Source organism: Notechis scutatus, chromosome Z (assembly GCF_049901735.1).
Source record: "Notechis scutatus isolate UNSWTSFEM ecotype Mainland chromosome Z, rNotScu1.2, whole genome shotgun sequence".
Taxonomy (NCBI): Eukaryota; Metazoa; Chordata; class Lepidosauria; order Squamata; family Elapidae; genus Notechis; species Notechis scutatus.
Window position 1 is genome coordinate 78,416,421 of NC_142025.1, and position 24,694 is coordinate 78,441,114.

The following is a 24,694-nucleotide window of genomic DNA, read 5'->3' on the forward strand; positions in this document are numbered from 1 at the left end:
TTAGGCAAGTAGTGGTTCAATTAATTGTACATTAATGTGTATACGAACATTAGTGAAAGTTTTGTTTTCATTAGGGAGAATTTTGGAATTAGGGAATTTTAGGGAGTATTTTGGACTCAATCATTGTCCATATCACAGCTGTCAAACTCACAACCCACAGGTTGGATGCATCACATACTGGCTCTGCCCACCCCTGGTTTAGCGAAGGGGAAAGTCATGATACGTCACATGATGACAATGACAATGTGACCCCACAAGTTTGACACTCCTGGTCTATATAATTAAAACTTTTCCCATCACTATTGTTCTAAAGTCACTACTTTATATTAGTTAGCATTTACAGAGCATGCTGATTGCTGATGCCTTCTTTAAATTATTTTCTCATATTTTGCTTAATTGTAATCAACATGCCATATTTTTTCTTTTCTCGATATACTTAGAACTATTACTCTTTACAGTGAATACCAAGCAACCTATGATTTTACACTAAAAGAAAAATTCAAGATTAATAAATCATGATTTATTGGAAGCAAGTATAGGCATATGGAATTTTTCTACTAGCAATATTTAGATACATTTTAATAAGAAATCCATCATTTGATTACACATTATACAATAGACAAGGCACTAAAATGTACACCTACTATTAATTTTCATTATGGATTTTTTGGAGTCTCTTCTTTTGATGAAAAAATAAATATTACTGAACAAATCCTTCATCAAAAATGTTATGAAACCAAGATGCATAACAAGGTTCCCCTTATTCCTTAAATATTTATATATAAAGCATAAGGTTCTGGTTCTAGAGACCAGACTGGGCAACAGTCCTTATTTGGGCATAATAGCAATTTTCCATATTTTCCATTATGCACTTTTGAAAATAATTCTGTAAAAAGCAGGAACAGCTTTGGTACTAATTTTGAAAGGTACTTATTTGAGATATTTCAGATAGCTTCTTACAATTTGAAGAGATTTCAAAAAGGCTCTGTAATATGCATTTGTCAAATGGATAGATCAATGAAAGTTAGGAGGATTTGATCCAAGCCAGTTAGGTTTTTTTTTCCCAGTACCAGGAAATGATGGAGCTGTCCTATTTGCACCAATATTGAAGCCACACAAATGTCTTGGTTAAATGTTATATCATACATAATGCTAAACCATAAATACTGATGTATAAGCCAATGGCTACACCAAACTGAACAAACCACATTTTAAACTAGCATGGTAAGTGCCACCAGCCATTAACTTACACAACCAGAACTTGTTGAATATGGTAGAAGAAACAGATATTCAACAAATTATTATTTAGATGTCTAATCTTCACAATATTGCGACTTCAAGGTTCTCTTTGCCCATGCTAATATTTGATATTTATAAACTTTAATGACAGCTAGTGACAGAAATCAAGACATAGCATAATGAGAACCATGTGCCACATATTATGATTAATTCACTAGAAATTGAATGTAAAATGAACAAAGATCTGAACAACTGGTGACCTATTAAGCCAAACCCACTTCAAGAGTGCTAGTCACTGCATTTTGCTTGGTAGTTCACAACTTATGCAGTCTGAGATGCAACTCCTCTAAAATGTTAGCCTGTTCTGAAATATGCTGAGGGTTGAACTGAAACTATGACTCAGAACATCTATACAGATTAAATATCAGTAGTGCAAAGAGACCTCTTAGAAGTTTAAAAACTGTTAAACATAGTTATTAAACAAATATCCATACAACTTTACCTTTATAAATGAAATTGAATAGAACAAATTGAGCCAGATATTTAGCCATTATGCTAAGATATTTAGCATATTTCCAACAGAATCACACAAAAATTGTTAACTTCAACAAGACTCACTCAAAAATCAAAATTTAAAATTATATTTCATTCCTTGTATTAAATAAGCATGACCTTTGAAAAGTCCCAATTTGCTCATCCCCCTGAGTGTGCTTAATGATATCTCTTTGGCTGTTGTTTTTATCATATTAGTTCCAGATATGATAGAATTAGATAATTGCATGCCTTACTTTCTCTTTCATTTTCAGCCATGTCTTAATATTTATTCTTTGGGTCTTTTCCCATTTATTTGGTTTTTTTAAAAATAATTCCCTTGTTTTTATTTAGTTTGGTTTATTTAAAAATAGTAACATAACCGCCCCCCAATCATAATCCCATTCAATAAGAACAGTGTATAGATAGCTTGGAAAAGACTTTCCCCCAATATTCAACTATTAAAAATAAAGACAAGTTTATTTATTGGAACAAACTAAAATTCAAATACATGATTAATGTTTTATCAAATTAAGCCAATGAAAAATGCTACTAAACTGACTGGAAAAATTATTTGGAAATATATAATTAAATGACACTCATTTGTTGTGTAAAATTATGATGTCATTAACTTTTAACTTGCTTTTTTATAGGTAAATGTAAAGTTAGAATGTATAAAAATTAATTTTTTCTTCTTTATAATACCAGAAGTAATAATTAGGTCTTAGTATGTTGTATACTCAAGGAAAGTAACAAATAAGTAACAAATCCAAAACATAAGCCAATAGTCACTGAAGCTGTAAATATAACTTCAAATAAAACTTCAATGTATGTGTTGAATGCATAGTGAAATCTCTGATCCAGAATTTTCTGCTATTGATCGCATAATGTCCAATGATTAGAAAAAAATAAATGTATGCTATGGAAATATATAGTACATTCATACTATATATATAATTTAATACAAAATTTAATTTACTTAGTGCAAAATTTGAATTATAGTTTGCACTGATTTTTTTGATAATAGATTTGTATTGAAATGAATTTAGTTGCTTTAAAAACTTGGGTTCTTAGTCTAAGCCAAAACCAAAAAATACAATTTTTTAATATTTTGGTTTTGCCCATTCTGTTCTACAAAGGATGAGACTCCTCCGCTGCTTTAACTAAATTCAACACACAGGCTAGTCAACAAGCAAATGTTTAAATTCTGGATTCAGATTGTTCACAACATTCATTACAATCTCACCTTTAAACCTGGATAAGAAATTAGTGTCCTTTTGTAAATACAGAATTACCCAAAAGGAGAACAGAATAAGTAATTAAAATATGTTAGGGTGATTGTATTTCTTTCGGAAATAAGCTGTGCCTTTTTTGTTTTACTGGTAGCTTTCTATGAATAAAAGTTTTAGCCTATAATTCAGATATTAAAAGATTTTGTAATGTTCTTAATAAGCTTAAAGCCAATGACCAGCAGAAATGCATGGAGTGAGTGAAAAAAAAAATTTCTAGAAATCTCCAAAAGAAAAACATTTCAGATTTGTTGGAAACCCATTAATGAACACAACAAAATTCCTACTTTGAAAAAATACTAGTCCCTACCATCTCTGCTGATTAGTCTGAAATAATAATGCTACATACGAATTGTGGGTATTCCAGGCTACTACCGTGTTTCTCATATAATAAGGCCGGGTCTTATTTTTTTTTGAGCCCTGAAAAAATGGCTAGGCCGTCTTTTCGGGGGTGACTTAATTCCCCCCCCCTTGCATCTTTGGGTGGGCGGGCGGCGACGGCTTGGATGTTGACCTCGGCGTTGGTGGGGCACTTCGTATCGGGGTCAACGCAGGCAGCACCATATCCAGGTGTGCAACAAAAGTACTTCCTAATGGCAAGCCCCCCCACCATTCCCCCCATTTGGCATGTTTTAATATAGGCCTTAATTTGGGGGGAGGGGCTTAATTTCATTTCATGCTTATAAAACATGCTGGGACTTCCTATTGGGGGAGGCTGTATTGTTGGAGAAACAGGGTAGCTATTTTAAAGATAAAATATCTATCTTTCTATTTCATATTGTATTTGTTTCCTTCAGCTCTTAATAATCTGTTCAAAGGTAAAAGTTCTACAAGGGCTGCTTCAAGCATTTTGTACCTCTAAAATTATGTCCAGTATGTGTATACATAGTAGCAGGAAGCCACAAACATTCACAAGCAGTACTTGCATAAAATTAATAAATTGCAAACTCTATAAGCATTTACTTTGGATAAAACATTCATAGGACTAGATGCAAATAGAAGTGGGCTATTTCTTTTTACTGCAGGCCAGATGCCAGTGTGAGTTTTACCAGCTAGTGGGCTGATTGTGCCATACAGTGCAAATCAAGGGCAACAGACTAGATGATCTATCAGAAAAGAAGTGAAAGGGGGGAACACATATTTCTACTATTCCACAATTATAACTATGACTGAACAGACAGCCAATCAGACAGCTTTGGAAATCTGAATTCCTTTTCTTGTACAGCAATTGCTATATTATCACCCTTTTTACCTTGCTTGATAATTCAACTGAATCACTCTTCAAGTCTTAATAACTGTACCGTAATATACATTCATCATTAAATAATTAATTGAAAAATTCAGCTACAAAAATAAAATAACATAAAATATCCAATTGGATTGAGTTGGCTACCATGGAAAAGAGTGGTTTATTGGGCATACTTGGAAATTCCATTATAAAGTCAAAAATATGGAGATTTCTTTGTTGTTTTATTAAATGAAAACCTACCTAAACCCTATTTTAGGTATTCCTTGACATTTGTTCATAGCCAACAATTACATTGTCATTCTAAATACAGGAATTGAACCTAATTCTCAAACTATTTTCTGATGACCAAGTTACTTCAGTCTAATGAACCAGCAGCAGCTGCATGTACTAGGGTGAATTAGGGAATGGTCTGTTAAAAGATGAAACAGGCCATTCTTTTGTAACTGTCTGAAGTTTCCTTTCCCAGTACATTTTTTTTTTATTTAGCACTTCCATCTTGATCCTGTGTTCTTCTTCAGCCATTTCACATTCCCTTTCTATCTGTTGAATTTTTGCTACATGCACTTCATTCATTTGGATCAGTTGCAGCTGTAAAATAGACATTTGCTGATGGTGCTCCTCTTCATGCATCTTTTTCAAATCACTTTCTTGAGCAGCTTTATTTCTGAAATTTTTATTTCCAGTTACTCTGACTGCTGAACAGGAAGGCTCAGATTGTGAGGTACCTTCACATACCTGGAAATGTACAAGTCCTTTCTCTTCATCACATGATTCTTTGTTAATAACACTGAAAGATTCTGGGAAAATACAAGAAACGGTTAAAAACTGTATTTTTAAAAAAATAAAAATTCCCCTATTATAAGATCTAATCCACCTTGTGGAAAGAATGTATCTGGAATGTACCTGGATTTCCGTTTCTATTAGATATTTACTGAATGCCCTTGGCGAACCACAAACAGCCGAACTATTTCATAAAGTGATTTGTTATAAAGAAAAAGCATTTTATAGGGAGGTTAAGCATTCAATGTTAAAAATAAAATGACACTGCGTAACTAAAATATTTCTGCAATCTTCCATGAATAGCAAAATTGTCTGTACCAGGACAATATGAAATTACAAACGTATTTTAGGGTGGGCACCCAAAAAGCTAAAGGTAATTGGAAAGAAAGATTGTTGTGATATATGTATATCTATATAATTTTCACTTCTGAAAATGTTTCACTTCTGGTACATTGCATAAATATTTCCTACTTTACCTCAGTTCCGAGCTTGGGAATAAGGCTGAAATTCATCTAGTTTATTGAAATAGGAAATATTCACAAATTGAAGCTTATGTCCGAATTCAATAAGTTGTCAGTTTTGTAATATTATCCATCCTAGGCACTTTGAACTTAATGGACTGCAAGAGGAAGGTACAGGAAATCTGTCCTAGCTTGTCTTTTTATTTGTAGATCTATATAGGTAAGTACTCTTTTCTATTTATGACAAGGGCAAAAACTACCCATCCAAAGATGTTCCACTTCAGATAATTAAACATTAAACATATTTCAACTCTTTGTAAGATGCATTTACATTAAATGATCAGTGTGATTTTCAAAGCTGCATTATTGGGAAAAAAGGCTTTTCTAACTTAATAAATAAATAAATAAATAAATAAATAAATAAATCTTAATTAAAAAAAATAAAACATTATACAAATTTGTACATAGTCATATTTAAAATAATACCCTTTGTACTGAAAATTATTATTAATAATTTAAAAATCTAACTAATTGGGAATTTATGACATCAAAAGGAAGTTAAATTTTTAAAACCAAAATTTTAGAAAATTAGTAAGAAATTAGAGGTTATCCTGCCCAACTCCAAAAGACTTGCCAGAAATATAATATAAACCCTAAAAGAGCTTGGTATACTTAAAATACAAATCCCAAATCCCCCTTTCCATTAGGAAAGCTTAATTAATCCTAGTCTCATCCATGTGTCCGCTACGTTTCCAGCCATAATAAACCATAAATTGCACTCTGCCCCCTGCAGTTTTTAGTATTCCTATCTCTATGTTCAGGAAGGATTCCACTGTAAAAGATTTTCTCTCTCTTTTACTTTGAGATAAAAACATGGTGGTGGTTCTATAGCTAAGACACAATTCAGGATCGATATTTGTTACTGCAGCTACGAGCAGTAAGTTATGTCTCACTAATCATACAGTGAATTGTACATGTGATTTGCTTACACTTTGAAACTGATGTTATTATATAGATACCAGTGGATAAGTGCAGTGCAAATATCCTATCTAACGTGCCTACCGTCCCTGTCCTATTGTTTCTCTTATTCTTTTATTTTTCTTATATGTACCCATTTCATGTATTCACAACTATGTATACACTTATACTTATTATCTTGTAAACAATTGGCAAATCAAATAAATAAATAAATAAATAAATAAATAAGTTCACTAGATTATAACTGTACCTTGATTAGAAGTTTCAGGCTGATATTCAGAATCTTCTTCTGGTGGAGTCTGTAAAAAATATACTTGGTCTGGTATCATGTTGGTGATCTTCTCTTTTCCTAGGACGTGATTACTTATAAGTGGACTAATGCATCTTTTTACCTTATCTCGTCTTTCATGTGCCATTATTTTCTTTGTCCGAGCCTTGATGTTCTCCCAGCATTTTTTCAACTGCTTGAAATCTCGGAGTGATACATTTGGTTGGGAATTATATTCATGAGCGAGGGCCTGCCAGGTCCGTTGTTTCAATGCAATAGTCCTTGCATCACTCTTTTTACACTCAAGTACATACTTATATTTCTCAACTAATGCCAGCAGCACACTCTTCTCCACTTCAGAAAAGTATTTGGCAGGCTTTATTACTTCACTGTTTTGCATTTTCTGTTAATTCTCTGGGATATCAAAGCAAGCTGAAATTCAACAGGAATGCTTTAGATTTGGAAACATTTTGGAATCATTTTAAAGTCTCTACATTTTAATCATAAAATGTGATTTTCACATATTCACAAGGAATACACACATATGCGCACATATATGTGACTCAGCCAATCTGTACAATCATTAACAAAACGGTGTAATTTCAAATAATTTGTAACTTTCTCCCATTGCAAGATATTGTCATAATCACTTGCTTTGTTATTTAAACATACATGGAAAATAAAACAATTCAGTTCCAGTTAGCCACAAAAATGGCATGCCCAGCTTCAGAGCCAATATAGCTCTGAATGCTAGCTAAAGATGGCCACTGTTCTTCATGTCCGAATTACAAGCTTCCAAAGGGCATTTTGTAAACAACCACTACAGACAGAAATCTGTACTATAAAGCCTTCTAGGCTAAACTCCTTTTCTAAAAAACAAAATTAAAATATTAGTTATCAAATAATCGTGGGATATGGTTCTATATTTCTTTTATACTTTATTTTGTTCCCCATTGTGGCCAATCTCTATATGGAAGAGATAGAAACCAAAGCTTTTAACTCCTTCACAGGAATTCTATCCACTCACTGGAGGTATAGGTAGCTGGAATCAAGATTAAAACACAAGAATTGGACGCCTTCACCAAACACATCAATTCTGTGTGCAGATACAATAAAGTTCGCCGTGGAAGATGTTAAGGAAAACAGTTTTGCTTCCCGGATTGTGTATTACACGTTAAGGAAGACAGAAGCTTTAATACCAAAGTTTACAGAAAACCCATGCACAGAGATCAATATCTACATTTTGATTTTCAGCACCAGGTAGAGTACAAAATGGGAATGATCAGAATCCTACACCACCAGGCTGAAAGTCTGTCTACCAATAAAGATGGGAAAGAAAAAAAACCAAAACATGTTGAGGAAGTTCTCAGAACATATGGCTATCCCAACTGGGCCTTTATCACATCCAAAAAAGACTCAGCAGGAAGTCCTTCATAATAGACAAAAAAGAGAACAAATGAAGCAATGTCATTCCATATGCTGCAGAAATATCAGAAACGGTCAGGAGGATTTTCAACCAACACAATATACAAATATACATACAAGCTCTACACCCAAAAATATACTAAGGCAGAAGCTTGCCCACCCCAAGGATAAATCACCCAAACACAAACCGAGCATTGTGATATATGTAGTATAGTGCAGTGATATATAGAAGTGTGTACAAATCTGTACATTGGAGAAACAAAACAACCACTTCATAAATGTATGGCACAACATAGGAGAACAAACCCATCAGGATAAGAGCCAGTATAGCATCTGTATTTGAAAGACAAAGGTCATTCTTTTGAAGACAGCAAAGTCCATATTCCATACAGAGAGAAACACTAGTTTGAAAGAGGAGTCAAAGAGGCCATCTACGTTAATAGTGAATAGCCCTCTTTCAACAGAGTGTGAAATATATGATACCACCTGTTTCTAGTTTACAACACAGTCCTTTCAGCATTTCCAAGGTTTCACACCCATTTGCACTATTCAGGTGTCCCTGGGAGTACAAAACAAATCTCCAAGTGATCTCAACAACTGTCAAAAAGATTGTTAACGACCAGATGACTGCAATGAAGGATTTATATCCTTCCCTCCTCCACTATTCAGTCATAACTGAAAAAACTTCTTGGATGAGACGTAAAACGACTTTAAGAAAAAACAAAGTCCAGTTGCCTTTTGAAAAATAAAGCACCTTTGGGATATGCTTTATCAGTTTCACATGAAAGTATGATATAATAATTCCATTGAAGCCAATAGAATACCACATTAACCTATTTGATAAAAAGATGAAAATTTTTGAGTAAAATTTCAGAAATTTCCAGGGCTATTAGAGCAAAATCCTTTTTCACATCCTGCAAAAAGGACTGATTTATGATTTTTTAAATATGTCAAGGGCTGATATTAGATTATTAATTGATGCTGGGTAAAGAATTCTGGGAGTCTTAAAGCTGCAAGGTTGAACATATCTGATTTAGAGTGTTAATTAGTAATCTAATATCAGTTTGATAAAATCACAGGATGAATAATCAAAGGTAATACCAGCTGTAGTTTACATGCCAGCATTGTTATAATTATTTTTGCAGGAAAATTTAATAGGAAATCAGAGAGTAACTTGAATAATCAGTGGGATCTTTCACACCTTCAAAATTAGTTATGTAAACTTTACTAAGGGGGACTATGGTGAAACTGTAGAATAAATTTTACAATATTTAAAATGATATTTTATAATAAGCCTCCAGTTGAACTAAATCTGTGGACTAGTTGCTTTTCTTGTTTCAATATATTTAAGAAGCTACAATTCTTTTGGAAAAGAAAAGGTATGAATATATAGGCAGTTTGAAAATATGCAATTTTAGGAAGGGTTGCATTATATACAAATATATATTTGATTCAGTATTACATAATAAAAATATTTTTATTGTTGACTTAATAATAAAGATCAGACATATAGATGACACCTTTACCATTATAAAAAAGGACTAATTGGAGAACATCCACAGAACCATTAATAACTTTTAAAAAGGAATCCAGTTTATTAGAGAAAACAACAACAACAACTCGCTACCCTTCCTGGACATCCTGATTAGCAGAGACCACAATGGCAAACTAGAAATGCAAGTCTACAGAAAAACTACCCATATACTGCAGCAACCTAGAACATCAGAAAACGGAAATAGAGCATCTCTACAATACTTTCCAACAAAATGGATATCCATGCAACTTTATTAAAAAGTCCCTGACGACTTGACCCAATACAGCACAACCAACACAAACACTGAAAAGAATTACATTGCCATACATCAAGATTATCTTAGAAACCACCAGCAGACTACTATAACCACATGGAATCAGCATAGCAAACAAGTCAAATAAAGCCCTTCAAAACACTGCAAGCAGACCAAAAGACCCAACAATCCCAGGAGGGGAAAAAACCAGGAGTCATCTATAAGGTACAGTGTAAGGACTGCAACAACTATTATACAGGACAAACAGGCAGAAGACTGAAAGAACATATCCACAAACACCAACTAGCAACCAGAAGATACAATAAAAATTCTTTAATTTCACAACATATAGATAGATTTAACTATAGTTTCAATTGGGAAAATGTGACCATCCTGAACCAAGCCAAGTCCAAAAATACCAGGGAATGCTTGACAAATCAGCCATCAATGGACACATAGACATTAACAACATCTATAGCCTATGCAAAATAGACTATTATCCAGCCAAAAAGGAACAAAAAGACTCAAGCATTTCTCCACCAGCAATCAGCACCCAGATCAGGATAGATTAACTCCAAGGTGTCAACAGTTAACATCAGACCAACAATAAAGTAAACTGCCAATCAAGAAACTGCCAAAAAAGCCAAAAGAAAACAGCCCAATCAAAGAACCTCTAAGACCACCCCCACCAACATTGACAGGCAAGTCACTGGAATATAAAGGGACATCAATCAGCATTCCTTTTTGGTACTGATGTTACCTAGTTTGGGTAATTAAACACCTGCAAGAAAACAAGTTCAGACAGCACAAAAAACCTCTCATTTATGGTTGTATTTTGGGTAAATTCAGTAGTGGTTTCTTTTTGCATGGACAGATGCAAACATGAATTAAGCAGTTCTGCGTTCTCTCTATTGTCCATTACTCTTTGTCATTTTCTCCCATTAGCGGACCCATTGTTTTTTTTACTTTTTTAATGTGTTGAAATTTTTGTTTTTGACATTTGTTGCAGGTTTTACTGTGCTTTACAAACTTCATCTTTACAGTTTTGAATTATTTGTTGATATTCACCTTAGTTACTTGTCCCTCTTTCCATTTTTTGTACTTGTCCTTTTTTTCTCTTGGTTGGTTTGAGAGTTCTTCGTGCAATCATGCTGTTTTCTTCTTCTTTATCTTTTTTAGTGGTATTGAACTGGACTGGCCTTTTATAATTGTATTTTTCAGCATTTCCCAAGCTTCTTGAGTTGTTTGCCCATGTAAGATTTTCATCCATAGGATCCTTCCCAAAAGCTCTGACTTTGTTAAAATCAGCTTTTAAAGCCTAAAACATTGGATTTGATTATGTTGTTGGTTGTGTCTGTTTTATATTGAATTCGAAAAATGACAGGTCACTCTCCCCAAAAGTTCCTACAATTTCAATCCCTTGTATCACTTCTTCTATATTGGTAAAAATAAGGTCCAGTATAGTTGCCACCTCTACTTTTTGGGTTATGAAGTTGTCAGCTAGGTGATCAGGAATCTGTTTGATCTCCCATTTGTTGGAAAGTTGGTCTCCCAATTGATGAAAGGGTAGCTAAAGTTCCCCACTACTATTGTGGTAGGTTTCTTATATCCGTTGGTTAACTGATTAGCAAAAAGTTCATCAATTTCTTCTACTTGGTTGATAGTATATACCTATGGCAATGTCATTCTTTTTTCTTTATATGTTGATGCATATGCATTCTAGGTTTTCATGCTGTGTTGTGTGCATCACTATAGTTTCTGTAATGGCAATTATATAATAATTGCACTTACGTATTAATATTTCAAGTTCACCGTTTGTTCCTAAACTTTGAATGTTAGTGTATAGGCATTTAAGTTATTTGTGGCTCACCTTATGCTTCCTATGTCTCCTATTTCGTATCTGAGTTTTTCTTCTTTCTCTTTACTTTCTACTTCCTTATATGATTAGCTATCTAAAGGTTTTTGCTTGAATGAAGATTGGTTACTCTCCACCCTCAATTTTAGTTTAAAACCTTTCTGATAAGTCAGTCATTTTCCAAATATATTCTTTCCAGTTCTTGTGAGATGGTGTCCATTCCTTGCCTAGAGCCCTTCATGTCAAACCCTGGTCTAGGAAACCAAAGTTCTCTTGTCAACACCAGTTTTTAAGCCAATGGTTCATTCTAAAATTGCTCCCTCATTGAATGTTGGCCTTTTTTTTGGAAGTATAGATGAAAACATCATTTGTGCTCTTAATTCTTCAACTTTCTTCTCTAACTATTCATAATCTCATTACTGTTTTTAGATTCGTAGTTGTGTCATTCATCCCCACGAGGAAGAAAGGAGTAGTAATCCGCGAAGTTAATTATTTTAGTAAGGTTCTCAGTTGCTCCAAGGAGACAACATACTTCCCTACACTGACTATCTGTTCTGCAGACTATAGTTTCTTTTCCCTTTAGAATTGAATCTTGTCACTAATACTTGCCTTTTTTTCCTTAGGAAAATCTGGGATACTTTTCTTCCTTCATAGGAATGCCTGCTTTTTCCTTTTTGTTGAAGTAACATCATTTCTGAAGCTTCATGATTTTAAGATGGCGGCGGGGGGAATTGGTGTATCCAAGCCAAAATAAACTGTAAATTTGGAAAACCGTGGAAGGGATTTTAATATCTTTAATTGACTTCGCTGAACTTCTTTGATTTAAAACAAAGACTGCCTAAATGGTATTTTGTTACGAGGAAGGGGAGAAATAGTTCCGATTTTACTTGCCTCTGTTTGGACTAACCATGTGGGCTTTTAAACAAAGAGGCATAGGTTTCAAGTTTCTTTTGTAACTTATATTGCAGTGACATTGTTTGACCATACCAGGGAGCCAAAAGACTGTAATATTATCAAATCTTACTAACTTTCTAATTACATTATTTTATATGCTAAACCCATTGGATTTAATGTTAAAAATTTATAAGTTCAAAATTTAAAATTTTAAACTTTGGTTATATTTTAAAGAAACGACCAGTCATAGTAAGACTGAAAGAAGAACATCAGGAGATGCACAGCAGACTCTCTAAGATCTTTTTTGGATGGTGTCGGCAGTAGCGGCAGCGTGAGGAGCTCCAGCGGGCACGGGCAGCGCCAGGCGACAAGCCCTCAAATCCCTGCGGGTCCAGTCACCGAGGTGGAAATATACAGCTAAAATACACAAACTAATTCAAAGAATGGGAAACTTGAATCAAAACTTGATGTACTTTCAAAGAAACTTCCACAAGGAGCTATAACATTTGACTGGAGATATTAAACAGGTAGAGGGATCTGATGGTGCATAAATTGGAGAAGAAAGATCTCCAGCATGAAGTTGATTTGGATGAAAGATCTCTTTTGGAATTTTAATTTAAGCAACTCGTTAAGATTTTGAGCAGTTCCTGAATTGTCTGGAGAAGATATTAGATCAAGGGTAATGAAAGGCTTGGTCAGGTTAATTAATTGAGAAAGACCCTTGACCTTGAAATAGACAAAATTTATAAATTCCAGAATTGCAATTATGAGAAAACTACCAAGGAATGTTTTAATTAATTTTATAAAAATGAGAGATGTTTTGGATTGCCACTTTAAATCTAAACTAAGAATGAAAAATGTGGATATAACTGTTTTGAAGGAAATCCCTATCAAAATTTTGAGAAAAAGAAGTTTATTCCTTCATTTCTGATATCCTGAAGAAGAGAAAAATTCCTTTCCATTGGGACATACGTGAAGGAATGATATTCACTTATCAAAGAGCAAAGATTTAGACTGAATTCTATAGAAAAAGCCAATGACTTCTTGATTAAATATAAACTAATTTTGGATTCAGATGAAGAAATTTGTGCAGACAAGTAACTAGAAGTAAATAAACCTCAAAAATAAGCCTCAAAACCTCAAAAAGACAGCAGCCCTGTCGGAGAAGGGAGGGAAAGCACAATGTTTGTTGGTGTCAGCTGCAGCTGCTGGGGCTGCTGTTGTGGTCACGAAGGCTCCAATGGAGGTAGCTGCAGGAGAAGGGGTAGCAGGAGGCTTTCCAGCAGCATGGTTGGTGCCCACAAATGCGGCACTGCCCCTCTGCTTTCCAACCCCGAAATTCCATAATAAAGTTGGGGTGTATGAGCGCCCCTGACAACATCTGCAACAAGAGGCAAGTAACCCAGGCTCATTGCGGAAGGGGAGGGGGGTCACCCAATAAACTTCAGCTGGAGAGACATGGTGTAGCCTTGGCTGCAGCCCCCTTCCTTGACAGAGCAAGCTGGAGCGCTCGGCCTTTAGTTGGAGCTCCTGGCAGAGTGGAAGATGAGGGTGCTGGGTGAGCCCTGCTTTGCAGGACAAAATAAGTGAACTTAATTATATGTCCTGGGAAGGGTGCAGTGGCTGGGCTACCTTCTGGCCCATCACATTCAGGTTTTTCCTTTGATTGCAGATTGTGACTGTGCTGAAATGTGCTGAAATGCAAGAGGATCAGAAGGCTAAAAACTGATCTTTGTGGCCATGCAGTTCTAAAATTGATGTGCTGCTGCTGGGGAGGAGAATCAACATAGGGCAAGACAAGCATAGTCCACCTGAGTTTATTGATTTCCAAATTTTTCTTGGGTTTTCCTGGCCCTTCCTGGGCTATTAAAATCACATTGGCAAGGTCTGTACTGAACACCTGGCTACAAACTGGTCAATCCTGTTCCTTAATAAGGTCTGTTCTTCCTTCCTAACCTCAATAAAAATGTTTTTTTCCAGAAAATATGTGAAGAGCTGTAATTAGTGATTTCACTATGTTTTCTTTTGGGATGTTTTAATTTATATAATGTATCTTTAATCAAGGGGGAGGGGGCTTGGAGAGGTAGAAGTGGCCAATATGGAGCCTGCCCCTTGTCCCCAGATGCAGAGGATGGCAGGAAAGCTGCATAAGGGAAGGCTGCCCCAACAAGCCAGCATCCTTACCACACACAATTGGAAATGGGGATTCCCTTTTGAGAAGGGCCAGCCTCCCTTGTACAGGACCAGGGAGCGGTGATCTCCTGCCTCTTCCTCTTCCTCAGAGATCTGTCAAGGAAGTTGGACTATGCCTCCTGCAAACTTTCTCCTCTGCGCTTCCACATGCAGCAATGTTGTTCTCTGTTTCCTGCTTTGCTGGGAGAAGGCACCGGACAAGGAAATGCCAATGATGTCTGGAATAGGGAGAAGAATGTTTCTTTTGGTGTGCTGTGCATACGCATGCACGCACACACACACACACACACCATTCCAAGCTTGGAGACTTTTATCCACATCTGAGCTTGCAAATTGCTAATCATGCCTGGGCTTGGGGAGAAGGCCTTCTTCCTCTGTGTCCCCAAACTTGGAATGTGGTGTGTGTGTGTGCACAGGTGCGCACCTGGCTGCAAGCAATTTGGGGAGGGGAGGAGCTTGTGGGACACTGAAATGTTCCCATGTCAAGTTAGCCGATGCAACTTGTTCCATCCAAACTGAATCAGACTGGCCATGCCCACTCAGTAGCGGGGTCACCTCAGTAGTCATGGTGACCCTGCTACTGGCTCTTTGACAGCAACCATAATGCTGATGCAGCTCTCAATGAAATTGAGTTTGACACCCCTGATTTAGAAGGTCATGAATTAAAATTTGGATGGCAAAGTTATCTATGGTATGACAAGGTTAAAGTAAATGTTGATTTCAATAATCACTTTGTTAGATGTGCCATTCTAAGAGTTTGGAATAAATATAAAACAAGGTTTTCTACAAAGATGCTTCTTTGGGTGTCCGCCCAAAGCTTTTTTTAGAAAAGAAATGTGGCAATGCCAGAATGATGCACTTTTAATTTTGGTGGTCCTATCCTCAAGTCTAAGGAAGAGCTAGAATTGGAAGGACATGTCTGCCATGGTTTACATACTTTCAGGTCTGCCATTGGTTTACATATTTATTTAAATAAAAGAAATATTTAAATTAGACAAAAATATATTTGACTTCATTAAAATGTATTTGAAATCCTACTGTGTAGTAGTGATGGACATACCCTGTTTCTCCAACAATATGGCCTCCCCCAATAGGAAGTCCCAGCATGTTTTATAGGCATGAAATGAAATTAAGCCCCTCCCCCCAAATTAAGGCCTATATTAAAACATGCGAAATGGGGGGGAATGGTGGTGGTGGGGGGGCTTGCCGTTAGGAAGTACTTTTGTTGCACACCCGGATATGGTGCTGCCTGTGTTGACCCCGATACGAAGTGCCCCACCAACGCCGAGGTCAACATCCAAGCTGTCGCCGCCTGCCCGAAGATGCAAGGGGGGGGAGAGAATTAAGTCACCCCCGAAAAGACGGCCTAGCCATTTTTTCAGGGGTTAAAAAAAAAATAAGACCCAGCCTTATTATATGAGAAACACGGTATTATTGCTAAGGTCTATAAAATGTTATTGAATTTGAATTTTGAAAGTTAATATGTAATGCATTGTATGATTCAGTGGACAAGGAACTTTGGATATAAAGCTTGAACAACAGGCAAATATGTGGATGAGAGGTCTAAAATTTACATTAAATTACAATTTAAAGGAAAATTTTATAAGATGATGTATCGATAGTATTTGACAGCACTTATCAAGTTGACACCAGAATATATAAAGGTATTTCAAATGAATGCTGGAAATGCAAATGTAAAGAAGGGACTTTTTATTATTTATAGTGGACATGTGATAAATCAAAGAAATATTGGAGTAGAATTCATATTCTAAAACAGAAGATTCCCAAAGGGAATATAAAGATAAAACTTATTTTGGTTTTAATGGAAAAAGACTTGGATTTTTTTTGGTGGAACTTTGATATGGTAGCAAAATTACTTTATGCTCAGAAATGCAAGGACGCTTCAATCTCCACAAAGGATGAATGGTTGCAAAAACTGATGGGAGTTAGCAGAGATGGATAAATTGACTGCCTTTATAAAATAAAAAAAATACAAGTATTTTTGTTTCTATCTGGAAACTGCTTCTGGACTTTGTGCTTGAGGTGAAAAAAAAAAAACTTTGATTTTGAATTTTATTGATTAGATAGATCTATTGTTATAGCAAAGGCTAATTTATACTACTATTTAAAGTAAAAAGTTGAGATTCAATGTTTCTTCTTATTTTACTGCATCAAAGGGAGTCAGAAATCAACGCCTTTTCTTTTTCCCTTCTTCTCTACACTTTTCCTTTTTCCCTCCCCTATTTTTCCTACTATTTGCTTTTGTGTTTTATATTATAAACTAATTAACATGGCAAAGGGATTGACAAGGCAAAAAAGACTGGCATGGCAAAAAAGGAATCAGCAGGCATCCTAGAATCTGCTGGCAATACAATTTACAACTGTTCATTTAATGACCGTTTAAAGTTAGAAGGGCACTGGAAAAAGTGCCTTATGGCCATTTTTCACACTTAGGACTGTTGCAGCATCCCCGTGGTCACATGATCAAAATTCAGATGCTTGGCAACTGGTTCACATTTATGATGGTTGCAGTGTCCTGCATCATGTGATCACCTTTTACAATCTTCTAACAAGCAAAGTCAATGGTGAAGCCAGATTTGCTTAACAACCGAGTTATAACTTAGCAACTATAATGAATCACTTTAACAACTATGGCAAGAAAAGACATAAAATGGGACAAAACTCACTTAACAAATGTCTCACTTAGCAACATAAATTTTGGTCCAATTGTGGTTGTAAGTCGAGGACTACATGTACAAGGTAAACAGTGCTCTGAAGCAGCAGCAAATCCCATGATTTGAAATATAGAAGGATATCACAAGGTATAAATGAGTAAATGGCAGGCTAAAAGATAGATATACAGACAGACACAGACAAAAATAGCATTTGCTATACTCTGAATGATGGTTTTGAATGACCATTTTTTTAGCACAGTAGAAGATGCAATCTTCTAATGCTTGACTCCAACTATAAAAACTCACATAAATGGCAGGGAGACTGCTTGTCCTGTCTAGGCCCCATCACTACCGTTTATAGATTGCAAATTAATAGGAGATAATTGTTCCTCTTTATAATTCCATCTCTGGGATGTCACTGCAAAGGCATATGTCTGCTAAGTAAGCACTACTGTGGCACAAAAAGATTTCTCACCCAATTTTCTGAATGTCTTGCCATGGTGTTAACTTCATCATTACCTATAGGTGCAAATCCTAGTCAAGTCCAGATGCAGTTGTCCATCTTACCACCAGAATTTTTTTCTTCCATGCTCTGCCCCTCCAATATTCTTCAGCCATGAGATAGAAGGAATATTTTAAGACTTCACTTTGTTGCAAAAATTACATAAAACCAGAGCATCAATAATTTCAAACATTTCTTGTACTTGTGGATCAATTCTGCATAATTGTTTGGCATATAGTTATTCTCTTTAGACAACTGCTTCAGTTTATTGATATTTTGGGGTAGTCTTACATGAACTACTATTGTTTTACTTGGTTAAGAGCAAGACCTTGACTTGGTTATTCCCAAATTTATTTATTTTTATTTCATTTATTGTTTCATGTTTGTATATTAGGATCATCATGGTATATGACTCACGTTCATTTAGGCTTCGTGCTACAGATGGATATTTTGACTTTCTCTTTTAGAATTTGCAGTACAATCCAGACTCCATTGTACATCCAACTGCTTAAATCTACAAAGGAGTCTCCAAGTATGATATTTCTATTGCCATGCTTCATAGTGAAATGCTGCTCTTTTGCTTGAACATAGTTTTTTTTAGCTTGTTCATAGTTTCTTATCAATGCCACAAAACTCTGTTTTTATCTTAATCATAAAAATCTTCTAGGTCATTCTGGTGGTTCTTCGCAAACTGAAGATGATGGCAATATTGAGCATTTTTCTCCCTGGTATCATTAAATTCTTGTTTGATATTCTTATTGTAATGCACTCATGAATACTCACATTAGATAGTCTGCAGATCTTTAAGTTTCTATACTGCAGCTTCCCACATTACTGCATACTTTCCACTTCGGTGATTTTTGTGGCATCACCATTTCTGGGAAGTGTAACAATTAGCTTGCCTTTTCTTCATTTATACATTGTCTGCCTGATTGTGGATTAAAGGAGGCCAAAGATTTTGGCTGTGATTTGTAGCCATTTCCAGCCTTATTAAAATGAATTATATGACTGGCCAATCCATAACTGTGATTCTACCTAGTATACAAAAAAGGGGGAAAACAATCAGAGTTATGCCTCCAAGCCCCAATGTCCAGGAGAATAGCCAAGTCTTCAAAGCTTTCTTGAATGCTAACAGAATTGGAGTTATTAAAGTCTCAGAATGGCATCAAGTCACAGGGCAAGTACAACAACAAAAAAAGCATCATGGTGATCAAAACATCATTTTTCTGAATTGGGATATCTCTTTTGATTGGGGCATAATGTGTGTATAAATGTGTTTGAGGGGGACGGTCCCTATAGTCTTTTTTAAATATTATTTTACTGAAAAATGTAAAAACAAGAGGAAAGATAAACTAAAGATTGAAGCCAAAAATGTAAAAAAGAGAATCCTAAAGGGATTTTTCCTAAAGAAAAAAGATAGAATAGAAAATACGAAGTGGTTTCCAATCTTCCTTACAAACAGTTATGAGAACAATCTTTCTCTAAAGTTACCTCATGACTCTCTTCTTTCTATAATCTATTTGTCACAACTATAGATTAAGTTCATCTTTTTATGTTTTACACAAAAAGCCCATAAAGTTTCCTATAATCAAAACCACATCTTATTGTCATGATTTGATTGGAACATTTGGTTTAACTTACTGAGAGCTATTTATCCTAGGGTTAACAGTTTTTTCTGATATAGATACAGAATATTGACTCAATGTGTCCTTTACAGACAGGACATAGACCACTATTTTCAGTGCTCTTTGTTTAACTGGAATATTCTATTCCTCACTGAACAAAATTTCCATATAGGAAACACTATGATTTTTACTCACTGATCCTAAAATCCGTTTAATAAGGGTTGGTTGCATTCATGTTATTGGAAATGTTATTTTAAAAACATTTGGAACATTAACTCATTTGAAAAATTAAGGGATTTGATCGTCCCTTTATTGTCATATGGTGGACTGAAATCAGAAAGTCTGCTAATATTTATTCATTTACAACAATTATATAAGAACAATCATGGAATGTTAAAGATCCCTCTATTCTTCTTGTTCTTTTTTTTGCATTGCTACTCTTGCAATTTGGAATTATTCAAGGCATTAAGAACTGAGGGCGGTTGATAAAAATTATGCAACATTGGAAGGCACACTAAATTTACAGCAATGAACTAATGAAAAATTATGATCATTTGATTTTTCTTTCGATAAAATTAAAAAGACTTGAGCAATACGTCAAAGTTATCCAAAAATATATTATATTCTTTAAGTTCTCCTGGACAAATATTTACGGAAGAAACATAAAATATAAAAGGTGAGGTGAGCATATAGACTCTGCATTTTTAATATATTCCTCACTTTTATAAGAGATTAGTATCATCATGAAAACTGAAATAAATATTATGGGGGAGTATAAAATTTAGAATATAAAATGAAAACCTGTGAATTTAAATTTACATCATAGATTAAGACGCAGTTATAGGAGCCAGATTAGCAGGAATAAGTGACGGATATTTGCTCTGCAGAATATTTGCTTTTATATTCAATCATCAGCTGAGTCAAATATATTTTCCTTTTCTGGATCCCTGATATCACCTGAAATTTAGGAGAATCAAATTTCATTAACAAACTATGGATTAAAAACTTTTCTCAGGTAGATGTTTATGATTCTTCCTGAACTTCTCAAATAATTTTCTAACAAGTTGTAATTAAATGTATTTATTTATATTCCAACTCTTCTTGACATTTTAGTAATATAAAAACTGTAATCAAAAATACGGAAGAACTTACAAATATAAAATGAATCTTTTATGCAGTCATCTTCAATAGGCAAACCTCCTTCCTGCCCAAAATGAAGATTACTGAATCAAATTAAGCTTTCTAGTTGACGTAAGAAACTGTTTGAACAAAATAATTGCTTGTTTGACAGGAGCATTAAAATAAACTGACTTACAGATAAGTCATATTATTGTGTTTAGATACTGTACTCTAATTGATATATCATCAGCAAAACAGATCATTGGTAACAGTAATTTTCAGAGAAACAGGTGAAAGATATTTACTGGTATTGGGGGTGTGAACTGTCATTTGCTCATTCTCTACACAGCGAGGAGCCTACCCTATGCTTTATCATGTAGTCCCTAGCTGTTTGAATATTACATCAAATAACAGCACATTTAAAATAAACAAATATTATTAGTAATAGTTTTTAATATCTTTAAATCAATCTTCTAGTGCAGGGATGTCAAACTCAAGGCCGCGGGATGCTTAAATTTGGCCCATGGAACCAGCCTGGAAATATCAAAGGACCAGCCCATGGTGCCTCTGCCCGTGGGGGGCTGAGTGCACTCCCCTGCGGCCTGTTTGCAGCCTCCACTGTCTCCTGCAGCACTCAGCCAGCTAAAAACAGGCCATGTGGGGGCCTCGCAGGGCCTCCATGCAGCCCATCTTTGGCCAGCAGAGTGCTGCTGAGGCCAGTGGAGGCCAAAAACGAGGCACGGGGGGGCGGGAATACGTTTGAGTTCATAACATACCAGATCATACTAAGCCTGGAATATGTAACATTTCCAATGCCCCGAAAAAGCAACAGAGACAAAATTAAGCATTATTTACTTTTCTTCCCTTCTTTTTTTAAATTAACAAGTCTCAAATTCTGAGGCAGATGAAAATTGTTAGCGCATTACCTGATTACCCATTTTGCCACACCCCCTTTGAGGTTCTTCTGGTCTAGAATTGCCAACTGACTCAGTTTGGGAGATAGCTATTATCTAAAGGTGAGTCATAAGAACCTTTATAACTTCTTTGGCACTATCTTGGGATATGCATACCCCTCCTCACACGTGTAAGATCTGTAAAAAATGACTGTATTGTCAATGGAACTAAGCAAAATCAAGAGAAGAATGTACATTTGTAGGTAAAGTATACGTACAATCTATTTTTTACTTCCAGAAAAACGATTGTATAACCAAATTGTGAAACTTGCATCCAAACTTCACAAAAAATGTGCAAAAAATCACATGCAAAAATACAAAATGAAGGTTTTACTTGAGATTTTATTAAAAGGTAAATTTGTCTTAATACTATCTGCCTGGATGTTGAAAATAGACCAGTGTTTTACCAATATTAAAAAACTGATGGAAAAAAGCAACTTTAAAAAAAATCGTAGTTCTAATTTTGAAAAGCAACTAATTAAAACTGAATTATAAAGTATTCTATTTATTTTCATTTTCAGATAACTATCTAATCTTGCTTACATTAAATAACGTTAGCAACACATTTATTCAATGGTACCCAACTTTGCTCATTGAGGCTTATTCCTAGATACTGAGATTTTTTGATTTGTCAGATATTTACTGTTGAGAACAGTAAAAAAATGAAGAAATCTGCGTCTATCTATAAAACATTCTAAGCATGGCCTAAGGCAAATGATAATGAAGGAGAGAGGATTTCAAAGTGCTTCTCTGAAACACTTGTTTTCTTCTAAATAAACACAAATATATATGTTACCAGGCTTCTGTGCATAAAGGCCTTCTCAGATTTCCCCTTCCTTTCTCCTCGATGCTGCCGATATCCTCTTCTTGGCTTAGATAAAAGGAAGCAAAGATATTAGCCTGACAAAAAACGGCCCAGCAATTTACATGCACACTAGCGGTCGTAGATTTTAGAAATAGAGGGACGTAAACTGGATCCAAACAGAATGTTGCTCTTGTAGTAGTTGTTGTTATCTGTACTTCCGAAAAAATCAGTAATGGGACAGAAAGAAAAAAAAATGTTCTGCAACTGCAACGCCAGCGTCTTAGATTTGAAAGACAATAGCAATCTTTAGTTAATAATGCACCACCATTACCGGCCTTTATTTTCTGCTCCCGCTTCAAAACTGGGGTGGAAGTCTAGACCTCTTTGTCCCTCCCACAGTCATACTATTAGCCCCCTTTCCTGCTCTTCTCAAATTCCGACACGGTGGGACAGCTTAGGGAAGATCGACTGCTTAGCAAAAATACGCAATCCCCTGCTCACTAAAGTGAGTAGCAAATCCCAAGTGTATGCATAATTATGAGCAAAAAGAACGCAGTTTGCTTCCTTTTCCTTATTAGTTTGATTACAATACCACCTTTCGTTAGAACAATAAAACATAATTGTGTAATGCCGTTCCCTCTCCTAGTTATCCAGTTAGGGTTTTCCGTCTAACTGATGGTAATTATTCCGACAAAAGTAAAAGAGCCAACCTGCGCATGCGCAATAGTCTTTCGGTAACTGGTAGACGGCAGCCTATGGGATGTTTTTGAAGCAAAGGGTTTGGGTTTACAATAAGGACCTTTATTTACGTTCGTCCGGTTGCCTGCGGTTCATCGAAGGGCTTGAAGGACTTTTTATTTGATTTGTCAATCGCTTACAAGATAATAAGTATAAGGATAAACATAGTTATGAATACGTGAAATGAATACATATAAGAAAAATAAAAGAAACACTAGGACAGGGACGGTAGTCACGTTGGTTCGCTTATGCACGCCCCCTACTTGGATAGAGTCCGTCCTACTCCCCTCAGCTGTTTCCCCCCGTGCTTCCTGAGGTTGGTTGTTTCCTTGCAAATGTTGCGTTACCTGATTAGGTAATCTTAACTACTGAGTATTGAAAATATTGTCCGTAACAAAACATTTGCAAGCAACCAGCCAACTCAGACTGCATAATTCAAGCTGAGCTCAAGCTGAGCTAATATTCTTTTCCATTAATCTTTCCTCCGTAGCTCACATTCAGACAAGAATTATTGTGAGTTTAGAAACTGATTTTTAGAAATGTAGCATTTCTAAAGATGGAAACTTTATTTAGCTAACATTAACAAACAATTCAGCTGGAGGACTAGATTGTTCATACGCTAATTTAGCAAGCTTGAATGTCCTTTTTACGAATCAAGATATTTGAATTTTTTAAAAAATAATAATTTTAAATGTATTACTGTACATTGGGAAGTTGGGTGTGCAAAACATTTTAAAAGAAGTGCAGTGCAATGTGCTTTAATAAGAATGAAACACCTCTTCTTGACTGGCTAAAGCAGCTGTGACTTTCACAATATGTCTTAATTCAAAAGCTGTCCTTGTAATTTATCTGTTTCTTCATGCACATATTTGTAGATAACGGGGACAGGAATGGTTTTGTTTCTAATAGAAGTTTTCCTTCTCTCGCTCATTAAATTATATTATTGGTTTGTGTACCTTTTATTGCTTACCAAAGCCCACTTTTAAAAAAACCATTAGAAGTGTGCTGATAGATTGGGCAAAAGTTTTATTACAGCATTTTGCATTGCATAGCAAATGTTTCTGAGAAGTTCATAAACATGATATAAGGATGAAACTCTTCATTTTTTCCCTAGCAACTGATATCCCGCCCCCCCTTAACAAATTAAAAAATAATTTAGTGGTACTCTGCTGCCAAGTCTAGACTTGGGGAGGTGGGTAACCTTGACTCCTGGCAATTGTCTGGACACGTCTTTTCAGTTTTTGTGATAACATTTTCAGAAGTAGTTTGTCACTGCCTTTTTTAACTGGCCTCTTGTCTAACAGTTATTGGCTCAAGATGAACCATAC

General features: G+C 35.4%; 2 protein-coding genes across 13 annotated transcripts in view; one reads left to right on the forward strand and one right to left on the reverse strand.

The window, feature by feature from the left end:
• PDCD6 (programmed cell death 6) overlaps positions 1 to 17,025 on the forward strand; it is a 59,750-nt gene extending 42,725 nt beyond the window's left edge. For 3 of the 6 annotated variants that reach the window (XR_015745814.1, XR_015745817.1, XM_087946472.1), the window contains exon 7: positions 12,991 to 17,025. The gene's annotated coding sequence lies outside the window, so the exon portion shown is untranslated. Of the gene's footprint in view, positions 1 to 5,688; positions 5,770 to 12,990 lie in introns of all 6 variants that reach the window. The other 3 variants (XR_015745815.1, XR_015745818.1, XR_015745816.1) reach the window with 2 other exon arrangements.
• MSANTD3 (Myb/SANT DNA binding domain containing 3) lies at positions 506 to 23,331 on the reverse strand. 7 transcript variants are annotated; one of them, XM_087946468.1, is made up of 6 exons: positions 22,960 to 23,331; positions 22,620 to 22,694; positions 20,904 to 20,955; positions 6,778 to 7,227; positions 3,793 to 5,105; positions 506 to 3,427 (listed from the first exon to the last, which is right to left on the reverse strand). In XM_087946468.1, the coding sequence occupies exons 4-5, from the start codon at positions 7,193 to 7,195 to the stop codon at positions 4,696 to 4,698; spliced, it is 828 nt and encodes a 275-aa protein (XP_087802594.1). In that variant the 5' UTR covers positions 7,196 to 7,227; positions 20,904 to 20,955; positions 22,620 to 22,694; positions 22,960 to 23,331; the 3' UTR covers positions 506 to 3,427; positions 3,793 to 4,695. The 7 variants fall into 7 exon arrangements, with proteins under 7 accessions (XP_087802594.1, XP_087802593.1, XP_087802592.1 ...); XM_087946467.1 differs by lacking the exon at positions 20,904 to 20,955; XM_087946466.1 differs by lacking the exon at positions 20,904 to 20,955 and adding an exon at positions 18,910 to 19,161 and having other exon boundaries at positions 22,620 to 23,331.
• Positions 23,332 to 24,694: the final 1,363 nt, after the last annotated feature.

Coding starts and splice junctions, on each gene's coding strand:
- MSANTD3 (XM_087946467.1), bottom strand. CDS start 7,195: ATGCAAAACAGTGAAGTAATAAAGCCTGCCAAATACTTTTCTGAAGTG. Junction 5,106..6,777: donor GCCTGAAACTTCTAATCAAG/GTACAGTTATAA, acceptor GTATTTTCCCAG/AATCTTTCAGTGTTATTAAC.